Source organism: Adiantum capillus-veneris, chromosome 7 (assembly GCF_014529385.1).
Source record: "Adiantum capillus-veneris isolate H3 chromosome 7, ASM1452938v2, whole genome shotgun sequence".
In the NCBI taxonomy this organism is placed as follows: Eukaryota; Viridiplantae; Streptophyta; class Polypodiopsida; order Polypodiales; family Pteridaceae; genus Adiantum; species Adiantum capillus-veneris.
Genome location: NC_140937.1, coordinates 99,340,992 through 99,361,664, shown reverse-complemented (window position 1 = coordinate 99,361,664; position 20,673 = coordinate 99,340,992). Strand labels below are relative to the sequence as shown.

The following is a 20,673-nucleotide window of genomic DNA, read 5'->3' as shown; positions in this document are numbered from 1 at the left end:
CATGGTTAGGCTTCACATCTTCATCCATGAGCATCAGCTAGTTTATGATGATGTAGACATGATTGGGAGAGTTAGTCAATGGTCACGTGAGGCTAAGTTATCAGTTATTTGAACAAATAACTAAGCCTCATTCTTGGTCACAGGCTAAAAGGAGCATTAAATGACTTACTAAGCCTACCCTTTGTAACTATGCTCAGTTTAGCATAGTTGTGAAGCTCAAGGCATAGTTGGGAGGATGAATGAATAACTAAGCCTCACGTGACCATGCAAGAGGCTTAGTTATTCATTAAATGCTTTGTCTGTGCATAGTTGGCATAGTTATCAATGACTGATAACTAAGCCTCCCGTGACCATGCCCTTAGGGGAATGTTGTGATGAACACAAAAGTTGCAGAGGAGAACGACAGCAAGGAAGGTGAACCTGAACCTAAAAGGTGAACCCGTCCTCTACACGGCAATAAACACACACACACACACACACACACACACACACACACACACACACAGAGCATTGACTCTTGCTCGATACGTAGCAGGTGGGAAAATGGTGGGATTTAAGTTTTGAAACTTCTAGCTGTTGACGTGGGGCTCGCAGGCCAGAGCACTGGTGTCATCCTCTTCATTCTCAGGGAGCATTATGGCATCGTCATCTTCATTCCCAGTTTTTTCTCTACATCCCTTGCCGTCTATAGGTGTAGAGAGAGAGAGAGAGAGAGAGAGAGAGAGACAGAGCTGGCACAAAATTTCATTATCGAGAGGCGGGTAGTGGCGATTAAGCACGTACCTGCTAAACCACTTTTGCAATAGCTAACTGTTCCATACTAATTCCACGTAGAAGAGAAAGACGAAGTGGGTTGATCGAGTGGATCGAAGTTGCAAGTGTTCTGATTTGAGCAGGCGGAGGAGGAGGAGCAACCATGGTGAGGAGCGGCCTTTTGTACCCGAAGCACTTCTGGACCGTGGCTGCTTCTTATGCTGGATTCGGTACTCATGCATCCTCTTCATTGCTTCCTCCCTGCTTCTCTGAGCCCCCTTGCCAACAGAACCATCCCGATAAGAGAGAGAGAGAGAGAGAGAGAGAGAGAGAGAGAGAGAGAGAGAGAGAGAGAGAGAGAGAGAGAGAGAGAGAGAGAGAGAATCCAAATTCCTACAAACATGAACCATATCCAAAGAATATTACAAAAGCATCGTAGAGTTATTTTTTTTCTTTAGAGCGGATGAAGTTCATGCCAAGGTGTTGTCGTAATCAACTAAGCATATGCACACAACATACACATTTGATGGGCATTCCCTGACTCAACCAACCCATGGCAATTGCGAAAAATCCCGTGCATACTTTCGAACCCTCAATCCACAGACCGTCCTTACACATGAAAACGCAATAAACATTTGCATACAGCTATTTTTCTCCTCAAAAACCCGCATACAACATTAGTTTCGTCATTCAAATCCAACATTGTGATTCCCAAGCTTAACTTGAGAACCCTAACGCAGCAGGAAATGTCAAGATGAAGAGGCATCACTTGCTCTTCTACATAACCATTCATGATCATCGACAAGCTCTTCAGGTAAGTCGAAGTCCATCGGCTTGGATGCCCTCATAAAACTCGTCCTTCACAAACCCGCTTGCTTCGTCGGGCTCCTTCTCCTGCATCAACCTCTCCATAGCTAATAAGCTCAACATGTTGGAAACCCTGAATGGAAGAACACAGGCGATGGTAAGCAGTACTAGAGAGAGAGAGAGAGAGAGAGAGAGAGAGTTGGGAGGATGAATGAATAACTAAGCCTCACGTGACCATGCAAGAGGCTTAGTTATTCATTGAATGCTTTGTCTGTGCATAGTTGGCATAGTTATCAATTACTGATAACTAAGCCTCCCGTGACCATGCCCTTAGGGGACTGTTGTGATAAACACAAAAGTTGCAGAGGAGAACGACAGCAAGGAAGGTGAACCTGAACCTAAAAGGTGAACCCGTCCTCTGTACGGAAATACACACACACACACACACAGAGAGAGAGAGAGCATTGACTCTTGCTCGATACGTAGCAGGTGGGAAAATGGTGGGATTCAAGTTTTGAAACTTCTAGCTATTGACGTGGGGCTCGCTGGCCAGAGCAATGGTGTCATCCTCTTCATTCTCAGGGCATCATCATCTTCATTCCCAGTTTGTTCTCTGCATCCCTTGCCGTTTATAGGTGTAGAGAGAGAGAGAGAGAGAGCTGACACAAAATTTCATTATCGAGAGGCGGGTAGTGGCGATTAAGCACGTACCTGCTAAACCACTTTTGCAATAGCTCACCGTTCCATACTAATTCCATGTAGAAGAGAAAGACGAAGTGGGTTGATCAAGTGGCTCGAAGTTACAGGTGTTGTGATTCGAGCAGGCGGAGGAGGAGGAGGAGCAACGATGGTGAGGAGCGGCCTTTTGTACCCGAAGCACTTCTGGACCGTGGCTGCTTCTTATGCTGGATTCGGTACTCATGCATCCTCTTCATCGCTTCCTCCCTGCTTCTCTGAGCCCCCTTGCCAACAGAACCATCCCGCAAAGAGAGAGAGAGAGAGAGAGAGAGAGAGAGAGAGAGAGAGAGAGAGAGAGAGAGAGAATCCAAATTCCTACAAACATGAACCATATCCAAAGAATATTACAGAAGCATCGTAGAGTTATTTTTTGTCTTTAGAGTGGATGAAGTTCATGCCAAGGTGTTGTTGTAATCAACTAAGCATATGCACGCAACATACACATTTGATGGGCATTCCATGACTCAACCAACCCATGGCGATTGCGAAAAATCCTGTGCATACTTTCGAACCCTCAATCCACAGACCGTCCTTAATACACACGAAAACGCAATAAACATTTGCATACAACATTAGTTTCATCATTCAAATCCAACATTGTGATTCCCAAGCTTAACTTGAGAACCCTAACGCAGTAGGAAATGTCAAGATGAAGAGGCATCACTTGCTCTTCTACATAACCATTCATGATCATCGACAAGCTCTTCAGGTAAGTCGAAGTCCATCGGTTTGGATGCCCTCATAAAACTCGTCCTTCACAAACCCGCTTGCTTTGTCGGGCTCCTTCTCCTGCATCAAACTCTCCATAGCTAATCAGCTCAACATGTTGGAAACCCTGAATGGAAGAACATAGGCGATGGTAAGCAGTACCAGAGAGAGAGAGAGAGAGAGAGAGAGAGAGAGAGAGAGAGAGAGAGAGAGAGAGAGGCGCACTGCATCAGGGCCAAGAGAGAGAACGCCCTTGCCTATGTTCTTTGCCAGCAAACATCCCGTAGCTCGAAGGAAGAGAGAGAGAGAGAGAGAGAGAGAGAGAGAGAGAGAGAGAGAGAGAGAGAGAGAGAGAGAGAGAGAGAGAGGGTCACTAGCCCGCTGCTCAAGGAGAGAGATGGGGGGCCGAGACCTGTGTGTGTGTGTGTGTGTGTGTGTGTGTGTGTGTGTGTGTGTGTGTGTGAGAGAGAGAGAGAGAGAGAGACAGAGAGAGAGAGAAGCACCATACTCTCCCAATCTTGGAAGAGGAAGTTTCAGGTTGCTTCTCCTGCATCAACCTCTCTATAGCTAATCAGCTCAACATGTTGGAAACCCTGAATGGAAGAACACAGGCGATGGTAAGCAGTACCAGAGAGAGAGAGAGAGAGAGAGACAGAGAGAGAGAGAGAGAGAGAGAGAGAGATCGGGCGCACTGCATTAGGGCCAAGAGAGAGAGCGCCCTTGCCTACGTTCTTTGCCAGCAAACATCCCGCATCTCGAAGGAAGAGAGAGAGAGAGAGAGAGAGAGAGAGAGAGAGAGGTCACTTGCCTGCTGCTCAAGGAGAGAGATGGGGGGCCGAGACCTCTGTGTGTGTGTGTGTGTGTGTGTGTGTGTGTGAGAGAGAGAGAGAGAGAGAGAGAGAGAGAGAGAGAGAGAGAGAGAAGCACCATACTCTCCCAATCTTGGAAGAGGAAGTTTCTTGCATCGCAATGTGAAAGATTGCTGCCAAGGTGGTGGTTACCGAAATCTCTCTCTCTCTCTCTCTCTCTCTCTCTCTCTCTCTCTCTCTCTCTCTCACGAAGGCCTCGCTGTATCTCTGTTCGCCTCACGGCCACTCTCTGCAATTTGTGTGATGGACTATTGGCCTCCCCTTGCACCACGTGGCCTGTCGGAATCCTTGCCTGCTTGTATAGATACTAGTGTGGCCGGCGGCCTTCGGCCGCCTCTCTCTCTCTCTCTTTCTCTCTCTCTCTCTCTCTCCCCCCCCCACGTGCGCACTGTCCTCACTGTAGCCGGATAAAGGAAATTGTGACACGTGGCACTGAAAACCAGTCTCTTTAATATATAGTATAGACAGATAGAAGTCAGATATAGAAGTATAGATATAGATGACGTTATCATCCGAAATGGTATGTTGATCAAAGGCGGCCAGCAAGACGTCCAGGAAGTCCTGCTCCGCCTGCAGCACAGCTCGTGAGTCCCTCTTTTGTCGCCGCCTCTTGTCGATGACTTCCTGCAAAAGAACTCGAGCTTGGCGGCCACTGGCCTTCATGCGCTTCAAGTAACGGTTGGGGTCGAGCCACGACAGCCAAGGTATGAAATCGCCCACATAAAAGACGCCCATCAGGTAATGAATTTCCTAAAATTCAGCAGCTCTAATTTCCCTTTGCCACTGATCTTTGATGAAACATCCTCTATCTTCTTGCCCATCATCATTCGTGGTGGGTCGTAACCGTGGCCGCAGCTCCACTTTCTCCTCCCCTCGCCGTCCTGCCTCCAGCACAGAGCGCGCGAGGCTGCGCATCTCTTCCTCTCGCACATGCCTTAACGACGCCACAAGCTTCACATTCAACAGCTCCAAGCTACATAGCTGACGCATCCTCCTCAATGTGCCGCTTCCGTAGGCCGCACTCACCATATCTGCATCTATCAGCGTGTGGACACCCACTGCTTTGCGCGGATGATTTGCGAATGCGAGGTCGTGGGTGTGCAAAATTTGCTTGGCCATTTCTGCCGTGGAAGCGACTAACCGACTATGGTGGGAACACCTCCGAGGCGCAGACCCATCAAGGGACCATAGCGTTGGGAGAGTTTCGAGAGAGACTGGTGGGGAAGCTCGCCCAGAAGATGTAGGTGGCCGATGACGGGCCAGGCGGGAGGTCCAGGAGGCGGCCATTGTACAGCTGGCCGCCTACTCCTTAGCAACGAGGCAATTAATGTGCCAGCAAGCACAGCTATGAGGAGGACGAGACCGTTAATAGCACAGAGCAGCTTCATAGCGGAACTCTTCCTTCTGAGCGTGTCTGGCAGAGAGAGATCGGGGGGTTTAGACAAACATTAGCTGGAGGCTGGGGGGAGAGAGAGAGAGAGAGAGAGAGAGTCACGATATGTAGGCCGAGCGAGTGTTGTAGACGATTGTACGACGTATGCACATCTACGCCTCATTCCGTACTTAACTAGTGTTGTCGACAATTGTACCGCGTATAGCCTACCTGAACATCGATAAAAGACTCCATGAGTCCATGGCCGTTCGCTGACGTTTGTAAAATTCCAAGTATCGCCAATCAACTCTCTCCGCGTGGCCAAAATGATTTACACACATGAAGTGTGGGCGGTCCATGCAAAAATATATTTTCACACCTGCAAAAATGACTGTATAAAATGACCTTGAAAATTTCGAATGTATATAACTTTTTTCTCACTTTTGAGACAATCATGAGTCATGACATCGTGATTGTTTTAAAAGCCAGGTAGAAAAGTCTAAAATTCACTATACAAAATATCCAATTTTTTCTAAGGATATTCTGTTTCTACTACTGTGAGTTTTTGGCCTTTAGTACCCTTGAAGGGCCAAGGTGGTTCAATTTTACTTATTTGACAAGTGTCCCTGTGGAGCTTAAAATGTCTTGTCAATGAATAGAAAGACCTTCTATCCTTCTATACTACTACTTTATGCATCCTGAGAAACTCTCAAGCGTTGAGCCATGCCACACGTCACCAGCAAAACGTCCAGCACGTGTGCGTGTGTGTGTGCGTGTGTGCGAGGGAGAGAGTGTTTTAAGGAGTTTAGACTTCGAACGACCCTCTTTTCTAGACAGAGAGAGAGAGATCCACCACATCTCAATGCTCGTCTCATGCGTATACAATACCATGCTCTGCAATATTAGCATCGTTAGCTAATCAAGAATTGAGCTACCTTATTTGCACTACTTAAACAATGGTAAACATAGATAGAATCCAATGTGTGTGTGTGTGTGTGTGTGTGTGTGTGTGTGTGTGTGTGTGTGAGAGAGAGAGAGAGAGAGAGAGAGAGAGAGAGGGGGGGGGTCTTTTGCTATGAGCTACACCTAGCTGCCCTGAGAGAGTGAGAAAGGTATCTTGCTATGAGCTTCACACACACACACACACACACACACAGTCATAATCAAGGGAAAGAGAGAGGAGGAGAAGGACTCAAGCATCGAAGAAGAGAATTTTCAACGTCTTGAACTCAACAAGCAAGAGAGGAGATTCGAGAAGAAGAAAAAACATAAAGATATTAACATTTAAAAACAATCCTGAGAGAAGGAAAAGATCTATCTTATGAGCTGTGAACAATATCAGAGAGATGTATAAGATTTACCCATGAAGTTGTGAACTGAAGACCTGATGAGATAGAAGGAAGCTTCCGAGAGGGGGGGGGGGGGGGGGGGGGGGGGGGGGAGGGGGGGGATACTTTTTTCATTGTTGAGACAACTGCAAGAGATGTTTATTATCTCTCCAAGAGAGAGAGAGAGCATCTTCATAGTTTGATCCCAATAGGCATGAAGAATCTATAGTAACAAGTCAAAGTGAAGACTTGACCAGAGAGAGAGAGAGAGAGAGAGAGAGAGAGAGAGAGAGAGAGGATAATATTTACTATCGTCCAGAAAAAAAATCAAAAGATTCATGAAAAATGCACTAGACAAGGCTTAAACTCAATGCTGAGTGAGAGTGAGAGAGAGAGAGAGAGAGAGAGAGAGAGAGAGAGAGAGAGATCAAATTGTACTCTCTTAGGAGTGGCTAAAGGTGGTACAATTTGACCCTTCAAACTCTGTGATAGGGAGAGAATGAGAGGTTCACATAAAGTATGCTTATAGGTGTACTATGCCCTTGAGTTTAGAATGATAATGCACAAAACACATGCAAAGATAAGGAGCTCTGTCTTTATTGCTATCAAGTAACAAGGTGGTAATAGCCCTTAAAAACACCAATAATTCTATTTATAATGCCTTGATTATAGAGAAAATTATTGTATGGACCTACTTATGCGTAGCTATAGGGTAGGTGATTATATGGTTTCAAACATACCATGCAGAGTGGATGCATGTATACATGTAAGCAAACAAGAGAGTAGGTGGGATTGACCACATTCCAATCTTAATACCAAGACCCTAGAAGGTGAAAGCTAAATAGGTCAATTTCATTATGAATGCTACAACGAACCCCACTCTTGAGAACCCCACTCTTTAGAACTTGAAGCTTTATGATGACATTGGCTACTATGAACTTGAAGCTTTATGAGATGACATTGGCAACTATGAACCGTGCTAAAGACAAACTCCGTAGAGACTTGAAATACCTACATATGGAGAATTTTATAAAAGGCCACGAAGCTGTTCACTATGAATTCTTAAAATTTTGAAATTTCTCAAACCATCTAAGTTATAAGGTAGAAGTAAGTTCCAAAATTGAGAACACTCTTCAGAACTTGAGGCTTTATGATGACATTGGAAACTATGAACTATGCTAAAGACAAACTCCCTGGAAACTTGAAAAAAAAAAGTACATATGAAAATTTTTATAAAAGATCACTCTATTATATTTTGAAGCTTTTCACTATAAATTCTTTAAATTTTGAAATTTATATTACCGTCTAAGTTATAACGTAGAAGTAAGTTCCAAAATTTGACATTGCTATTGCTAGCATACCCAGTGGGTAACACCAGATTGATAGCTTTGCTAGACAAAGGTGGACGACAGGGTAGGCAACCATTATGAGTACTATAGACTAGGTGTTGATGCCCATTCCTACCATATCAATCTCACAAGATAGAGACAAAGATGCAAGCAAGCAAAATAGAGCTATGTCCTTACAAGGACAATCGCATATTACAATGTTGAAATTAGATTAAAAGTCAGATCCACTCTTGGGCACTCAAACTTTTTTATCACATTGGAGCCAGACTATGTCTCAAGCACCAGAAGCTCTACAATCACATTGGTAGCTATGGATCTCCACCTTTTGACATTGTGATAACATACTTGATTTGCACCATTGATCTTAGTAGTACTGCTAACCAAAAGTAGACCAAGACCGTTCTGTTGTAGGCAAGATGATGATGTGCAACATTATTGTCAACTTGCTCGCCAGGAAGAGGTAGAGATGTAGAAAAATCAAAGAGAGCAACAAAGAAATTGTAGAAAATGTTCAAGTAGATGTCATAGCAAGTCCTCTTTTGAGAAAATATGTATTGCTTGCTCTGTAATTGTAACTTGCTCACAACAAAGAGGTAGAAATGCAAGCAAGAAAGAAAAAACACAGAAGATGTCAAGGCCGCCAGTTGCATTCCCAATATTCAAGCCAATGTCAAATTAAAAGATGAATTTATTTCGGATAGATGGTGGTGATGGAGAGATAGAGAGGGAGGGAGAGAGATAGAAAGAGGGAGGGAGCTATACAATATTTTTAAATGGTATGAATATGATGCACATAAGTTATACATGTTGTGGTGATCCTATGGGCATATCCAATGGTCCTTCTTCCTCACCATGTTTATGCTAAGCAATGATCCTCCTTCCTTACCATGGTGGTGACCCTATAACATGAGTTATACATGTCATGGTGACCCTATGAGTGTATCCAATGATCCTCCTTCCTTATCGTGTTGGTGCTACTATTATTAATTATGCAGAGAAACACTCAAATTTGATGCATATATCAAATATTGTCTACTCTAATGATTTGTGCTAAACAGATGGAATACAAAGAAATCATTGAAATTTTTCCAGATTGAAGGAAAGAATTGTGTTGAAAAATGGACCCAAGCTTTTTTTTCCTTGCGGCGGCAACGCGTAGGTCACATACCAATTTAAATGTTATTTTCCAAAAGTCCAAAAGTGCATTCATTTTTTGGCATGCATGACAAAGGCTTTTAGAGAACAAATGAATAAACAATATATAAGAGTTTGATCCCATGATAAAGATATTGATAAAGGGTCCTTTCATTAAAGAATTTCAAAAAAATTATTTTGTTAAATTGTTTTATTATATTCTATGCTTATCAAATTTACTTTTTCAATTAAAAAACATTAAAATATTTTTTGTTTTGGTTTTTTTCCAAGAAACTTATTAAAAAGACTAACAGAAGATTATAGAGTATCTTCAAACATAAATAGTCTTGCTAGGCCTGGCCTGCCAGAGACCAGTAGCAGAGAGGCTCGAAGGGTTGTCAGCAGAAAGAGGTTCATAATGTGGTGCACGTTTTAAGGTAGCAATGGGCTGGTGATGGCTTGTGGAGCGGGGAGCCCCCGGGTGGAGGCTCGTAGCCGTCTTTTCCCCAGCTTGTCCGACACATCTCTCCTCTCCTGTCTTTTTGGAAATCGGAGAGGTAGCCCTCCCTTCTCCTCATGGGAGACAAAGGCGGTTTAGATCTGAGTTGGATTGGCGGGGTTGAAGGTTGATAGGTCTGCTAGTGGCAATTGCGGATCAGTCTTTTGCGGCAGCCCTTGGTCTTCATCTGGATGGTGCAAGGCTCACATGCATAGCCTGGACATGGTCTTTTTCATCATGTTGGTTCTCAAGATGGTGCAAGGCTCTTCCTTGAGAGCCTGTTGGTTGATGTCTAGTCTCATGAACTCAACTCCTGGCAGGTGGTATGCGGTTTGACTTCTTGTGGCATCCTTGTGGTGGATGTTGTGCGGCTTCGGCCTCGGTTGGTGATGGATCTTCTAGGATTTCCTTGAAAGGAGTAGAAATCCAGCAATGCCAAACATGCATCCCTCAATTGCTTTTTTTTTCTCTTTCCTTCACCAAACCTTCTTTATCATAGTCTAGAGTTTACCAATATGAGACCTATGACGCTATCATCCAAAATGGTATGTTGATTAGAGCAACCACATCGTGGGATGAATTCAAAAGGAATCTAAAACAATGATCAAGTTTTTCAATTTGAAAAATTGGAAAGTGGTGGGACTTTCTATTTTTTAAAATAGAAAGACCGAGAAAAGATTAACTGCCCCCCAATTGGGCAGTGTTGAAGCCTCTCTCTCTCTCTCTCTCTCTCTCTCTCTCTCTCTCTCTCTCTCTCTCTCTCTCTCTCTCTCTCTCGCGTGCGCGTGCTCTCTCTGGCTTGTAGCCTCGTATCCGTGAGTGAGACCACAAGAAAATCTCTCTCTCCTCTACCTTGCAGCTTTGTTGTCGCAATTAGCTTCGCAGAAGCGCTCTCTCTCTCTACGCTTACACGCGAGCTGGGCGAGCTGAGGCAACGGACTGCCTTCCTGTGACTTCGTCGGCAGTTGTGCTCACGCAAAAAAATGCCATGTTAGTGGGTTTTTTTTAAAACTATACCCTTTTATTATCTACTAAACTCATCGTCTGTAATGGCTAATGGTACGGAGATTTTTTTTAAAATTTCACGTTGACAGACTGATTAGAGGCAGCCAGTAAGACCTCCAAAAAGTCTCCGTAGCCTGCAACATACCCAGAGCGTCCCTCTTTTCTCATGGCCTCTTGTAAATGACTTCTTGTAGAAGGACTCAAGCTTGCGCCCACTGGCCTTCACGCGCTTCAAGTAACAGTTGGGGTGGAGCCACGACGACAAAGGTATGAAATCACCCACATAAAAGACGCCCATCAAGTAATGAATTTCCTCCATCAATTTCAGAAGCTCTAATTTCCCCTTACCACTAATGTTTGATGAAACGTCGTCTATCTTCTTGCCCATCATCATTCTATAGATGATATCATTTGCGGTGGCTCGTAATCGTGGCCGCAGGTCCACTTTCTTCCTAAAATTTCCTCTTGATTAAAAAAAAAAGAATTTTGTATGTTTGGAAAAATGAATTTTCCATAACACCGAGCTCCAAGTTGTAGATATGACGCACCATCCTCAAGGTACTGTCTCTTCTGTAGGTTGCACTCACCATTGTAAATCTAGCCGCCTACTCTTAGTAATGAGGCAATTAATGTGGCCACAAGCACAATTATGAGGGGGGACACATCTCTAATAGCAGAGAGAATCTCCATAGCATAACTCTTTTTTCTGAGCGTGTCTGACACTGAGAGACTGAGACTGAGAGAGAGAGAGAGAGAGAGAGAGAGAGAGAGAGAGCTCATTATATGTAGGCCTAGTGTTGTAGACAATTGTATGGTGTATACATGAACATGGATAAAGACTCCACAACCAGTGTTAGGATTTGACAGGCAACTCAAAATGTCAAAAGACAGGTATGTAAGAAGTATGCCCTTCTGGATAGAAGAGAAAAATTTAACATTGCCCTTCCAATGACAGAAGAGTAAAAAATGTCCCCTTACACAACAGAGAAAACTTAAAGAACAAGAATTTTTCAGCATTACCAAATACTTGTTCATGACAAAGGCCAAAAAAGAGTCGTAGCAATATTCATTTGTACAAATGCAAATTGAATGTCAAGGCATCTATTTTCCATACAAGAAACCGGTAGACTCTATTAGAGAAACTAATCAATTTTTACAATGTCCAAGATTGAAGCTTAATAGGGGGCAGACTGAGAGCCCGAGAAGAGTCCAAAGGTTGCTCGCAAGTCCGTGCTCATGAGTCTTCGTGTTGTCACAAGACCTTCCAACTCTCTCATGTGTTGATGTAACAAATCCCACATTTCTTTCCCCTCTTTTGTTGCAGTTCCTTTGCTGTGTGTGGGCATGATGTTAGCCCCTTGTGACCATCGACACTCGATATCTTTCCAAATCCCTACAAGCACCTACATAGAGAGGCTGAGAGCAAGAGTCACACCCGTAGTGCTCGCACCACCCCTCTGGAGTCTGATTCGTTCAAAATTTTGGGTGAGCACTAAGTCGTCCAATTCCCATTAGGTTAAGTTGGAACTTAGCAATGGCCGGCCCATTTCCCATTAGAATTTAAAAAATTACTAGATTATGAATGGCTTAACCACACACCCAGATCCCCCTCATCTACTTTTAATTCCTGTCAATATATAAAATACGAATGTGAATGCAAATGTCTCCACTCCTACCTTTGGTGGGCCTTGACCTCAATTCAAGTCCAAGAAAGGCTTTCCTAAGGGTTGCCCTTCTAATGACAAGAGAGTGGGATTAGCATCCTTCCACGATGATAGGCATATTTTGCCTTCTCCCTTCAAAACACCAGTGTTGCCTCAAAGTGGCTTTCATACGAAGGGCTCGAGAGTCAAATAAGAGAAAAAGGACGTCAAATCCTAACATAGTCCACAACTAAGCCTCATTTCCAATATCTAGGAAAAATCAAAATCCCAACCTTACAAATTTTCGAACCTCTCAAATTTCTCTTCCCAATTTTCCAACCTCTCAAATTTCTCTTCCCTACGGTTTGAAACAACAGGAAAATTAGAATCTAAAGAGGGAGCTTCCCTTTTGCACCAAAAGATATGAGTTTTTTTCCTTTTTAGCCAAAATAGATAAGGAACATTTCCTTTTTGAATCGGATGTAGAGTTTCATGTTTAGTTTCAAGAACATTACTATAGAGTACTTTCACTATGTGAGAAATACTAATATACATATGTCACTTAGCTTTCCAAGTGTTCAATAGGGAGTAGGAACTTATATTCTCTAAGCTTATAAAAACATGAATATCTTTTCATACATAAGAGACCATTGAAACAAACCATTCAACATAACTTGAAGCTCTTAGGTGTTATAAAAATGCATTTACTTAAAAAAATAAGCACCTTGTAATTTTTAAAAAAATACAAAACTTTATATCTCTTTTCGTGCATAGCAAACCATTAAAAAATGAAACACATAAGATAACTTACAACTAATTTAGGTGTTATGAGAATGTCATTACTTGCAAAGTAAGCACCTTACATTTTTCATACAAATAATTTAGAAAAAGACTAAGTATGTTGCCTAAATTTTTCAAGCAGGTCGAGTGGCGCGAATCTGACGAGATACGTTCAGAGATAAAGAGAAAACGAGAGCCAGGGAAAAAGATCCTGTAACGTGGCAGTGCAGTGGGAATTGGCAGAGATGCGGACAATTGGCATGGTCGGACCTGCCAACATTTTGAGCATGGATATTTTTTATATAATCGCTAGGTGATTTTTTACAGAATCGCGGTGGTCCCGAGGAAATTGGAGACGCCCTTGCTATAAGTGGAGATATTGTTTTGCTCTTGTTCTGCTTATTTCTACGTGGTTTATGGATGTTCGCTGTGTTGTGGCAGGATAGACAGTGCCAAGCTAGCGAGAGCATAAGGTCTTTGTTTTATTAGAAGTGCTTGTTTGTATCTATGCATGATGGTCTGCCGAATGCCGTAGCAAACAGTCAGCGATGTAAGGGCAAGTCTGTTGATGTGGAGCATGGTAAGGGCACGCTGTCAAAGGCAGCTAGCAAGGTAATGGAGGTCAGCGTTACTATTTCAATAGGGGGCGGGGATATAGATGTAGGTTTGCTGCATGAGATGCAACAGTTTCTTGAAAGTGAAAGTTTGGCATGGCTATGTGCGGTTGAGAGGGGAGGAGCACTTTTCCACTGGCACTTACAAATGGTTGTTAGGCTATGGGCAACTTCGCTTATTGCCGTCAATAGGAAAGTCAAGGCATATTTGGGATGGGATAAGTGTTTGCTTACAGGTGGGATGGTGTTGTGTCGTGGATTGAAACAACGAAAGATGCACACCTTTGAAGGCATGATAGGGTATTGCCTGAAGGAAAGCAATGAGCCACATTTTCGAAAAGCCATGCATAATGTTAGTGTCGACGATGTGAATAGAGGAATAGAGTTGTATAGTCTATATGATGCCGATGAGGTGAAGAACAAAGTTTGCCTAACACCAAGGAACATTTTCAATAGGGCAATGATGTTTTGGAAGTATAGGTTGCGCCACCCCATAGGTCATGATTTTTTGTCGACGCTACATCAAATGATCAAGAGTGACCAATATTACCCATCTTCATCATGGATAACTCCACACCAAGGCCGAGGCATGGATCTTGGCAAAATGAAGGCACTTTGGAGATGCATGATTCATCCGACGACAACTACCTACCAAGACATCGTTAACATTTTTGTGAACTATGAAACATATAGTAAAACGCATCCTCGGTCAGACTGGTTTTTGTCTCGTTGGAAAGATAGGGAAAGGTAAGATTATGAGATTCTTGAGATAATAGTAAAGAAGCAAAAACTTTTTTGATCGGAAGTTTGTGTAGCAACCAAACTGTTCCTGTTGTTGATGACACTGAGGTGGATGTATACGTCAAGGATTCACAAGTAGGCGATGAATACATTCCACTTGTTCATCAAATTGGCGTCACAACGATTGCCTAGTCTGACAATTCTGGTTGTTTGTGTTCGCTTGTTTACCTATTTTTTGTTCTAAGAATCAATACAGTGCTAATATATTGATGTTTGCAGAGACAGAATGGATGACCAAGAGCATGATCACTTGGTAGCATCAGAGGACACACAACCAGAAGACTCGTTTACACAAGTTGAAGATACACGGGTTGATAGGATCGAGGATGTTTTGGTGCACATTTTGAAGGAGTTCCTCGGCGACCAAACAACAGCTCATCGGTCACTGGGTTCGCAACTCCTTGAAGTGATGCATGGCATTAATAACACAGTCGAGAATTATAGTGTAAATGTCGCTGACATACAAGTAACGAAATTGGAAGAGAAAATTTTGTCGTTCAGGAGGGAGGTCACAGTATTCAAAGGACAATTGAATCGTTTAAATGCCATAGTCTGCAGGCTTTTGAATATATTGAGTAGGATCAGTATGTAACAAAGATGTCAATATTCTGCTGCCTGTATTTAGAACCGTGTATATATTGCAATTTTTGTTTTCTGCTATAGTAAGCACTGAATGAATCAGTTTTGTTTTGAGATATGGTTTGCTCATGCTGTTGCTTTGCACTGTTTTGTAATCAAAAGCAACTAACATGATCATCAAGCAATGTGTGGTTATTTGTGTATCTGCCTTGCATTTTGCCAGTCTCTGTTTTGGTGAAGCGGATTGGGCGTCCATGTACAGCTGAGGTGCCTCTATTTTCTTGCCTTAGATTTTCGAAGTCTGTCTTTTGCTGAACCTGGTTGGGCGTGTGTGCGCAGCTGAGGTGCCCTGCACCTCTGCGCAACTGAGGCACGCGAAAATTGTAGCCACGTGTTGCAATTTTCTAATGTTGAAAACCAGCGCGTGCGGTATCACCACAGACCGTGGGAACATTGCTCGCGTCATTTTTTGCTAAATGAAACTTAGCGCTATGGAATATTTCGTCTCTAATTAATTAATTAGACCAAACGAGCCAATTTAGACAAGAAGATGCCAAAGTCTTTTAGGTTCTTGAATTAACAAAGACAATGTTTACGTAAGAGGCTTTGCTTTTACAAATACATAAAGGGCTCTTTAAAAGGTCTACAAGGGGGTAAAAATGTTTATTAATCACGAAGATTCCTTCTGGCTCGCCTTCCCAAAAGCAAAAGTTTGTTCGTCACCATTCCCATGCTGCGATTGGGCTCGCTCCGCATGCAAAGTTCACTGCATCTATTCGAAACTGTTCAAAGCATCCTGGTCCTTCCCTTGTCGACCATAGACTCCGATAACTGAAGTCCATGATGGTACCGTAGTGCTAGTTTGATACAGATCGAATAATGCCTTAGCTTTGTGAAGGTCGATACACTTTGCATACACAGAGACCTGCTTTCTTCGTTGCGCATGATGTGTGTGTGTGTGTGTGAGAGAGAGAGAGACATCCACCAGCATTTTCTCTTGGGAGAGCAACGTATCAGCATCCTGCCTCCCTGCCTTGCCCACACCTCGCTGTGCTAGTCCTCCCCTTGCTCGTCTCATCCCGCAGATACGTTCACAGCTTGAACAGCGTCGCGGACCAGCCAGCCGTCCTAACTTGCATCGCTGTCCTGCTTGCCATCCAACCTGCACTACTTCTCGCCTTCATTCTCGATGAATTTACAATAATCCCTACCTGAACAAAATATACGTTTCTGTCTTCGCCGACACGCATCGCAACCGTTTTCCTCTCTCCTCCACGTGACAGCTCCTCGCTTTTTCACTTTGAAGCGATGCAAGGGATCTCCCAAGATGCCCCTTAATTCACCTGCTTCGCAAGATTAGGAAGACATACTGAGGCAAGAATAAGTAGAGTCATCAAAGATGGATTCTAAAAAAGAAACAGCCACAAAAAAATATCCATTATGATATCCATGGGTATGCATATGTACGAAAAGAAGTCCTCCACCAAGAGCAATGTGCATAGGAGAGCAAAAAAGTTTGATGAAGCCAATACTTGGGCCCATTGGACATCCACAAAAACTTACATAGATGAGCTCGATGAAGCCAATATATCTCTTCGCCATCCATAAAAAGAGCCTTGTATCCATAAAAAGTGTCTTACATCCACCAACATTCATGCATCAAACAGCAATGGTTGAGATCCCCTCTTGAGTGAAGAGATGCCTACTTGTCTCACTTTTCCAAATCTCCATTGCATTAGAGAAGTCAAACTCATCTCTACCTTCAATGGCAATCACCATCAATGCATTCAAGCTCTCTATCTCTAATCAATTCTGCCATTTGTTTTTAATATTTGTGCGAACACTAAATCCTCGCTCACAGATTGCAATGCTACAACATTGCAGGAGAGCAATTTGGAAAACCTTCAAGATGTTAGGAAAAGCATCCTTCCAAATGGCATTCTTTGCAAGCAATGAAGCCATGAGGTTCATTTTAGCAAAATCAATACCCGCTTGGCGTTTGAACTTTCTAAACTCAACCTTGAGAGCCTCCCCATCAATAATAGGAGCAAAGGACACATTAGCAACCCTTTTGGCAATACCATAAAATAAAGCAATTGTATCACATTCATCATTTCCATACTCCTTGAGTAATCTCTCATGCATAGAGTGTTGGGCCGGAACCAATATTTTGATTGCATGCAAAGTGGAATTATCAACAAAGCGCTTCTCAAGAGATTCACACAACTTTTTTGCATATTGGAATTGAAAGTCTAAAGCATTTTGGAAATCCACACCTTCAACATCTCTCATGATTTTTTGCCCGAAAAACATGTCTCCTTTCAAGGAGTCCGCAAATCATACATATACCCATTTGTAGCACCATAATCCGGCATAATAGGGTATCCACCAATGCCCCTTTGAGCCGCATTCAAATCTAGCTCATGTTCATCCAAATACTCATCCTTGATACAAAAGATTGTACTTTTGACTATCCCATGGATGGTGGTAACATCCACATAGTCCTTTTGGAATCTCAAGCTTAAATCCGTTACCTTTTGCAAGATGTCGGCAAGAAAGTGTAGAGCATAAATGCATTCAAAAGTGCTTAAAACATGATACAAATCTTTGCGTTCGTTCTCCAAAGCCACAAGCAATGCATCTAATGACTTGCATATCTTTGTTATGCATGCATGACGACTAAGCCATCGTATCTCAAAGATACCTTGCATTTTAATTGTTTCGCAATCAAATTCCTCTTGTAGGTCATTCAAAGCATCCCTTCGATTAGAAGTACTTGAGAAATAATTAGCTATTGCATTCACAAGTACATCTATTTTCTTTGCATATGCAATCTTCTTACTAGTATCACATGTGGCTAAATTTGTGCAGTGTGCCACACAATGTATAGCGGTTAACATTGGATCCACATTCTTCATTAGTGTGGCTACTCCCTTTTTCCTACCAACCATTGTGTTGCACCCATCGGAACCAAAGGCAATCAACCTAGAGAGGTTTAAATTAGATCTTTCTAGCTCAAGCATGATGGTATCAAAGATTCCCTTTGCCGTGCTATCTGTGGTACGAATAATACCATAAAATGAATTACAAGGCACCGATCTCTCTTCTAAATAAGAAAGGCACATAACCATGTGGTGGTGAATGAAAATATCGGTGGACTCATCCACAATCACATCAAACCATGGACATCTCATCATCAACATCAATAACAATGGTAGTAGGTGCCTTACTGATTTTCTCCACAACTCGTGCCTTTTTTGAAGCTATCTTTGTCAAGGTGCCGTATTGTTCCAAAGAACATTGATGAATTTTCTGCTCCATCGCACTATTTTAGAAGACATAAACAAATAGGATTTTAGTAGCATTCAACAAGTTGCTAAGTTTAAGTGAATATATTGAAACTCCAAAAACAAAAAAAGCTTACACTTACGAGAAGAAGAACTAGTTTTTACCCTTTAAATTCAGCACATTACAAAAGAGGCCAGTATGTCCCCCAAATTTTTCAAGCAGGTCGAGTGGCGCGAATTTGACGAGATGCGTTCAGAGATAAAGAGGAAACGAGAGCCAGGTATTTTATTATAAACCTTAAAGTCGTATTAAAGGCTATTGAGGAGTCGAGAGTCTGGACGGATACGCCGCGAGCCTTTAATAGGCTATTGCCAGTATTAATGCTCGATAAGTTGAAACTTAAAACTTGATTATGAAGTTTGAATGTGAAATTTGAACTTTTAATGTGGATTTTGAGAGGCAACTTCAAGCGCCAAGGTTGAAGGTCCAAGGCCCAATTTCTAAATAGCCAATTTTGCAAAATTTTCAAAATTTAAATTTTGTAGCTACTAGTAACTCGTATGTACAAGTGGGAACACCAGTTCAAAGTTGGTAGTGACCCCAGGTCCACATGGCACACACATTATACATAAATAGTAGTAAATACATAAGGTTCTAACTTCTAACTTCTCTATAATATATACTAGTACGGCCGGTCGCCTTCGACGGCCTCTCTCTCTCCCCCTCTCTCCCTCTTTATCGCGTGCAACTGGGCTTTTTTTCTTTTTAGACTTTAACCTTCAGGTCGCAGATTACGACACGTGTAAAAGAGAGCCCTTCCACCATATTGTGTTAATATACCTCCCTCTTTATCGCGTGCAACTGAGCTTTTTTTCTTTTTAAACTTTAACCTTCAGGTCGCAGATTGCGACACGTGTAAAAGAGAGCCCTTCCATCATATTGTGTTAAAAAAAAATTAAAAAAAAAATATATATATATATATATTCAGTTCCTCTTCACTTGGTAATTGAACGGCACTAATCCTTTTTATGGATATTTCCATTAGAAGATTTTCCCCTTTCTTGCCCAACCTTAAGGCACGTTTCATTTTGGGCCCAATTTCTACCTTGACCACCTTCCCTTTTGGCACCACTCCAAAGGGCAAAACCATTTTCCCAAGGGGGAGCTTATTAAGCTGAGACACATTTTTTTCGCACACTGCGAGTCATTCCATACACAACAAGTTTGAGGAAATCGAGATTCATAATGTGTGAGAAAATGACTTTTTACACGTGACCTTGAAAGTTTCGAACGTGAATCTCACTTGAAATAGTCATGACATCGTGATTGTTTTAAAAGTCGCTCAAAAAGTCTAACATTCACTACACAAAAACTGATTTTTTTCTATTAAAAATCTATTTTCATTACTGTGAGTTTTTTATACGCACTCCAAAAATTCTTGGATGAAGTGTTAAAATGAGTGGAAACAAATGATAAAATGAGTGGTCATGAGAAAATTCAAAATGCTTCATATTTTAAACAAGCAACTCTAAGTGTGCATGTGTTATCAACCACCCCAGGTGTCCATGGAGTGTTATACCAATGTTTAACCACTTTCACCGGAGTGGGGGGCGACTCTTACATGCTAAATGATGTGGGCGGCGAATGATATCACTATCATGTGTGAAACTATATAAAAGTGGGAAAAAAGAAAAAAGGGAGAGAGAGACCCTATCAATAGTTGACACAACTCCAGCTTGGGTGGGATGAGAAGCTCGTTGTTTCTCATCGTTAAAGCTCTAGTTGGAATGATTTATCTCTCTCTCTCTCTCTCTCTCCAACCAAGCTCACCCTACTCTCGATTTTCATTGCCGCAATATTGAACTCTAGAATATGTTTCTAGTTGCCCGCATAATGTGAACACACACACACACACACACACACACACACACACACACACACACACACACTGTATACACACATACATACAAAGAGTACACACATTACAAATATATTCTATGCCATGCCTAGTAGCTTAGAGAGAGAGAGAGATAAAGAGAGAGAGAGAGAGACTCGCCTGCCTCCCTCCCTTCATCTCCACTTTGCCCCACATACACACACACACACATACAAAGAGTACACCCAGTACAACTGTTGTGTGATATGCTTGCAAGCTTTAGAGAGAGAGAGAGCGAGAGGGAGGGGTGTGTGTGCAAGGCAACGATATTGCCTAGCTCCTTCCTTTCATCTGCTCTTTCAACTTTACCCTCCATGCCATTCTTCTGTCCTATTTTTTGATGCTCTTCCAAACCTTTTTAACTCTCGCTTGCACCTTATGCTCATATTTTCCACCTAATGTGCTGTGATGTAAGCACTTTAGCAGACATTGGCTACAAAAAAATCTCTGGTGATCACGTGTGCAAACTG

General features: G+C 42.4%; 2 protein-coding genes and 2 pseudogenes across 2 annotated transcripts; 1 reads left to right on the top strand and 3 right to left on the bottom strand.

The window, feature by feature from the left end:
• Positions 1–2,842: 2,842 nt before the first annotated feature.
• LOC147454313 (uncharacterized) lies at positions 2,843–4,610 on the bottom strand. Its single transcript, XM_086516320.1, has one exon. The coding sequence runs from the start codon at positions 4,608–4,610 to the stop codon at positions 4,092–4,094; it is 519 nt and encodes a 172-aa protein (XP_086372446.1). The 3' UTR covers positions 2,843–4,091.
• Positions 4,611–4,625: 15 nt separating this feature from the next.
• Positions 4,626–5,165, bottom strand: LOC147454312 (cytochrome P450 750A1-like). Its single transcript, XM_086516319.1, has one exon. The coding sequence runs from the start codon at positions 5,160–5,162 to the stop codon at positions 4,626–4,628; it is 537 nt and encodes a 178-aa protein (XP_086372445.1). The 5' UTR covers positions 5,163–5,165.
• Positions 5,166–16,631: 11,466 nt separating this feature from the next.
• LOC147454311 (uncharacterized) lies at positions 16,632–18,173 on the bottom strand (annotated as a pseudogene).
• A 292-nt stretch (positions 18,174–18,465) lies between these two features.
• Positions 18,466–20,673, top strand: part of LOC147454310 (uncharacterized) — a 7,053-nt pseudogene continuing 4,845 nt past the window's right edge.

Bases quoted from the DNA above. Each gene is read 5' to 3' on its own strand.
- LOC147454313 (XM_086516320.1), bottom strand. From the start codon at position 4,610: ATGGGCGTCTTTTATGTGGGCGATTTCATACCTTGGCTGTCGTGGCTC.
- LOC147454312 (XM_086516319.1), bottom strand. From the start codon at position 5,162: ATGGCCGCCTCCTGGACCTCCCGCCTGGCCCGTCATCGGCCACCTACA.